Here is a 5,997-nt window from a genome sequence, read left to right as displayed (position 1 = left end):
GGCATAGCATATTAAAATTAAATCTTGATCCACTTTCTATGTTTAAAATTATTGTATAAGCTTCATCACTCTTCAAAAATCTAACATATTTGAAATTTATTAGAGTTAATCTTAAATTTATCTTACAATTATTTAGATAATTTTCAAATCAATCTTTCTTTTTAAAAGAATTAATTCCAACTTGTCAAACTAGAAGAACTCAAGCCAACATCCTTGTAAGTAGAATCAACGTGATAATTTCTTATAGAGCTCCCTTTATCACAATCCTTAATATTAATCAATAAATCCATATAAAATCTTGTCCCTTGTATAAGTCATTCAAAATTTAACACTAGCAAGATGTCTTAGTTCAATTTAAAAAAAAAATCCAAACTTTGACTTGAATAATTAATACACTTTACCATCTTCAAAAATCACAAGAAAAATTAAAAAAAAACTAATCCACAGATAGTAATACGAATTATTAAAGATTTCATCATAACTTGTATATCATACTCTGACAAAATAAATTTTTTTCTTTAATTTAACAACAATATCAAAATACTTTTGATCCACTTAGAAAGTAAACTTTTGACTTGAAATTCAATGCAACTTGAAAGATCAAAGAATCATATTTAGAATATGATATTTTGAGTAACCAAAGATTTCACTAAGATGTGTATCTCATATTCTCATAATAAAATTCAAGTATATTTTTTCATCTAAGATTGAGTTTCATATATGATCCTCTTATAGGTTCAATGCTCAAAAATATTTCTCTCTCATATGATGAAATTTTTTTTTAGACCGTATTCTAACTTCCTTCTGATAAATTTAAAATTTGTAATGCTCAGATAATTAACATCAAAATCAAAAAAGTTATCATGATTTCCTTCCATATAAGTTTAGCATTCCAAAATCATCGAGTATACTCAACATAACATATCAATACCTCCCACTTCCTTCCAGGATCAACTCTTCTTATATTCAGGCCACCCTACTAATTAAAATTCAAGATATAACTCGTCAATTCTATTATAGATATCATATGCTACTTATGCATAAGTTTCATCTTAATATCTATTGATAAGAAATCTAAATATTGAATCTTCTCTTTTATATCTATCATGTTCCTCATGATCATAACCTAAATTCAGATATCACTAAAATTACAATTCTGAATAATTATAACCTTAAACTCAAATACCACTTAAATCATATTTTCTAGTGATCATAACCTAAACTCTAATATTATTCTATCATACCTTTAATGATCATAATCTTAAACTCTGATATTATCAATCATACTCTATTGATTATAATTTCAAAGTTTTGATATCACTTATATGACAATCCCTAGTGACCTTAAACCTGAGCTCTAGTACTGTTCTATCATATTCTCTGATATCACTCTGTCACATCCTATTGATCATGCATAAAGTTTTGATATCACTTCATAATCCCTAGTGACTTAAACTTAAGCTCTAATATTATTTTATCAAATTCTAATCACTTATATCATAATCCCTAATGATCATAACCTAAGCTCTGTTATTACTCTGTAATATTTAAATCACTTATATTATAATCCTTAATGATCATAACCTGAGCTCTGTTATTACTTTGTCACATCCTATTAATCTTACATAAAGTTTTAATATCTCTTCATAATCTCTGGTGATCTTAAACCTAAGCTTTGATATTATTCTATCACATCCTAATCATTTATATCGTAATCTCCAATGATCATAACCTAAGCTCTGATACCATTCTGTCACGCCCTGAACCCAACACCTGGGTCAGATGCATGATGGCCGCACACTCTTTAGAGCAAGCCCTAAAGAATATGCAAGGCCAAATTAAATCATTACAACCTTAACATCCATAACAATTTATTTCAACAATAATTTGTAAAATCTTGCATAATTATAAATTAAATTTTTTTATTCCTCTAATTAGGTACTATGACACTCTATCTATACATCTGCTCACCCACAATCCAATACCATAGCCAATCATGAGCATCCTGTATCTCTAAGAAGAAAAAGAAAGATGAAAATGTGTGAGCTTTATAGCCCAATAAGAATTTTCATATCACACTGATATAGTAATATAATCTGAAAATAAGGATAAGCAATAAAATATAAAATCTCATGTTCAATGTCCAGAATAATTCAAACATCCATAAATTTTCTGTCTTGTTAAAATAGATGCATCATCATATGTTAACAGGTGAAATATTTTTGTTCAACAATTGTTTCATGTCTTATTTTTCATTTCTCTTTTCACAATCATATGATTTTTAACCTTTTCTTTTTGGCTTTGGACTATCCAAGTCTATACCTCAGTCATCATCCGAATCAATTTTCACATAAAAGCCTTTCAAGGCTGTCCTAGGATGAGCTCCTGACCGGCTGTTCCACATACGAAAGCTCGTGAGAGGCTGTCCCAGGCATAAGCTCCTGGTGGGCTGTCTTAGGCATGAGCTCCTGACCGGCTGATCCACCTGTAAGCCAGTGGGGACTGTCCCAGGCATAAGCTCCTGACGGGCTGTTCCACATGACAAGGCTAGTCCATACTATATATCTCTTTCTTTTCATTTAATCATTATGTGTTGATTTTATCAAATCAATTCTGACTTGCATTATGATCAATTCAGATATGTCATATCCATATAATCATGTCATCAATCTCTGATACATATATATTTACATAACATACTCATGCTCAAAATCAAATAACAATATCTCAGATATAATAAATTCATCGATCTCAAATCCGACGATGCAAAACCAATAATGCAAGACTAACAGTAAAATAGCATATATATAATGGCGATCATGTACAGGGATTCTTACCTTATCGGTGACTGATCCAAGCACAAAAATCAATGTTCTTCTTTGATTTATGAATTTTTTTAATAAAATATTTCACTCGATATCTTATGCAGACAATCGTATCTCTTTATAATCCTGATCAAATATAAAAATCATATATGGAGAAAATTACCGATAATCGATCCTAATAACACAAATCTAGGACCTCTCTTAGAATTAACCAAAATTAAGATTTGTCTAAGTATCTGGATCCTTCACTAATCCATAAGACTTTTAGAGAGAGAAAATTCATGAAGAGAGAGATAATTTTAGAGAGAGAAAGTAGAGAGAGAAAGTGAAGAGAGAATCTTCGTATCCTTTCGATAGGGGCAATCATGGTCAAGATCATCAGAGATCATATTAGGATGACTCAATATGGATTAACCATGATTGATGTTATCAATTTCGAATAAAATCAGATCGGAATCTAATCTACTGCATGAATTTTGGAGCAATCTCAGGTCATCATATTTTCATATCAATTTTATCCTAAGATTCATGATGAAATCAGAGAGAGAAAGATACTAGAGAGATAAAATCTATAAAGATAGAGAAAGATCTAGAGAGAGAAAATATAGAGAAAATGTAGAGAGAAAAGAGAGAGAAAGGAGGGAGAAGAGAGAGAGAAAATTTCTCTCTCTTCTTCTTTTTTTTATATTTTTATTTTTCTCTTTCTCTTTTTATTTTTCTTTTTCTCTTTTTTCTTTTCTTTTTCTTCTTTCTTCTTCTTTCCTTTTTTTTTTTCCTTTTCTTCCCACGGCTTCCCTTGGGCCGAAACAGGAGACGGACGAGGGGGCTCCAACTTGGCTCCGACGAGGGCGATGGCTTCGTCAGAGATCCGACAGCAGGTGGAGGCGGCGGTGGAGCAAGGGATGGCCTGCGGCAAGGTTCGGCCGGCGAGAAATCAAGAAGAGATCGGAAAAACAGAGGACTGCCATTTTTTCTTTTGTTTTCCGATCATTGGCCGGTCACCGGCGGCCAATACCTTCAGAGAAGAGAGATAAAGGGATGAGGATCCTATCCTAGGGATGAGACGCCGCAACCGACGGCGCCGGTGGTCGAAAAAGAGAGGAAAGGACCCGGCTGAAATAGAGCAAAATAGGATTCACCCTTTTCATAGATTTTTCGGTGATCCCGAAGGCCGGCGAGGGTGCACGAAGCCATGGAAAGGAGGGGAAGGAAGAGAGGAAGGAGGAGAAGATCTTACCTTAAGCTTTAACAGCATCGTCGGCTCCAATTTTCGGCGAGCATGAGTACGGGAGGCCTTGACTTCAATTGGAGAAAACAAGGAGAAAGGAGAGAGAGACCGGCGATCATCGTGGGTTGTTTAGGAGAGGGAGAGGGGGGTCTTATAGAGTGGAGGGGAGGTCAAATCCCCCTCGGATTCGACTTCTCCTCTGGTGATTTGGGTGGAAGAAGACTCCCAGTGGAAGCCTTCTTCGTTTTATTTTTTTTTATATATATATATGGGCTTTGGGCTTTTCGCCTTGGTCCAAGGCCCAAATGGGCCGGGTGTTACAGATTGCTCTCTTTGAAATTAAGTGATGTAAACTTGACCAAAGCGCATGCAAAATCTACCAAGCAGAACAAACATCTCCCTAAAATTAAGTGATGTAAACTGCGGGTTTGATATTACCCAAAGCACATGCAAAATCTACCAAGCAGACCATAAGCACGGTCAGATCAAGTAGAAAACCTCTACATTAAATGCTGGAAATCTAAAATGTCCGAGCACACCAAATGATGCCGAAAGACAACATCAAAGAGTTCGGGAGAACCCACACTCATGGCATAGAAGCAAACAAGATATGAAGAATCTAGCCAAGGCCACAGCACAAGCCAAAATCCACACTCGGTGAAGCAAACATGAGAAATAACTACATGCCGGATAATTTAGAAAGGATGCAACTTTTGGGTGTGCTCTGGCACCTTAGCGAAGGTGGCCTTTATCAGGTCGATGTAGAGTGGAAACTGCGCCACAGCAAAGAATGATACGGGCAGGCACACAATCGCATATATTGGATATGCTGCATACTTCAGCTTCTGCTCGATGACGAAGAAATGGCCTGCACAAAAGGAGACAAGGTTTGCACAGATGGACATGAAGAGGGTGGTGAGGCCAATGATCAGCTTCCCAGGGAGGTCCTTCTCAAAGTCTCGCTCTTGAAAACGGGAGGTGAGGATAGAAAGGAACATAACCAGGGAGGTAATTGAGAAGCAGAGGGCTATGAGGGCGGAGAGGGCGAACATTTGGAAGGCAGGCTTGCCTTCGAAGATGGGGAAGCCTGAATCTTGGTTGACACCCCCGGGCACAGCAGTTGCAGAGGCAAAGGCCACTGTCGCAATGAGGGCAGCAACCACGGAGCATGATTGTGAGGTGTTGTTGAGCCATTTGCCGGCATCCTTCACCAGAGGCTCGTGAGTGGTGGTGAAGATTTCCAAAGCGGTCTCGCCTTTCATATTGTGTTGCATGAAGAACTCCGCTCCCATGGATTTCAACACATACTAAGATGTCCGCAGCAACACATGCAAACAAGCATTATATTAGCTAGCAACAAAATATATACCATTGATCCATTGAGTAGAGAATATTCATTGAACGGAGTAGGTGGCATCTCATCAAAAGATATCTATAATTAACTCTCTCTAACAATCCTACGAATGATATTCCAAACAATGAGGCTTAGGGACGTAACCATCCATTGGTGCATTAATGCATGCGCGCCTGCGTGCGTATGTGTGAGGGAGGGAGAGAGCGAGAGCGAGAGCGAGAGAGAGAGAGAGAGAGAGAGACCTTGTACCACTTGATCTCCCATTGCATTTGAAGTGCTGCTCCGGGAATGACCCAAGGCCTACTAGAGCTAAGCCGGGCAGCTAAATGTAGGGCGCTATTGCCGTCCTTGTCCACTGCACCAAACACAGTGTTTTGCATTAATTTCCTCTTCAGCATAAATTCATATACTCGAGGTTGCCGGTTCTCCACTGCTAACAGTACTATGTTCTTCTCATCTTGATCCAAGTCAAGAGCAGCCACCGGAGTCTCCTCCAGAATTTTCTCCACCATCTCTATGGCACCCCTCTTTGCTGCCACTAGGATTGGTGTCGCTACAAAAGATTTGAATTTATAGAGGGAAAGCAAAAG

The 5,997-nt window shown here is 37.1% G+C and overlaps 1 protein-coding gene across 1 annotated transcript in view; it reads right to left on the bottom strand.

Annotated features, from left to right (window-relative positions):
* Positions 1-4,487: 4,487 nt before the first annotated feature.
* Positions 4,488-5,997, bottom strand: part of LOC105057537 (uncharacterized) — a 9,141-nt gene continuing 7,631 nt past the window's right edge. The window contains exons 7-8 of the mRNA XM_029268246.2: positions 5,650-5,960; positions 4,488-5,360 (exon numbers count right to left, since the gene is read on the bottom strand). Of these exons, the coding sequence (XP_029124079.2) occupies positions 4,749-5,360; positions 5,650-5,960 (923 nt within the window). The 3' untranslated portion in view covers positions 4,488-4,748. The remainder of the gene's footprint in view (positions 5,361-5,649; positions 5,961-5,997) is intronic.

This window comes from Elaeis guineensis, chromosome 2, assembly GCF_000442705.2.
Source record: "Elaeis guineensis isolate ETL-2024a chromosome 2, EG11, whole genome shotgun sequence".
NCBI lineage: Eukaryota > Viridiplantae > Streptophyta > Magnoliopsida > Arecales > Arecaceae > Elaeis > Elaeis guineensis.
This window is presented reverse-complemented; position numbering and strand designations above follow the sequence as displayed.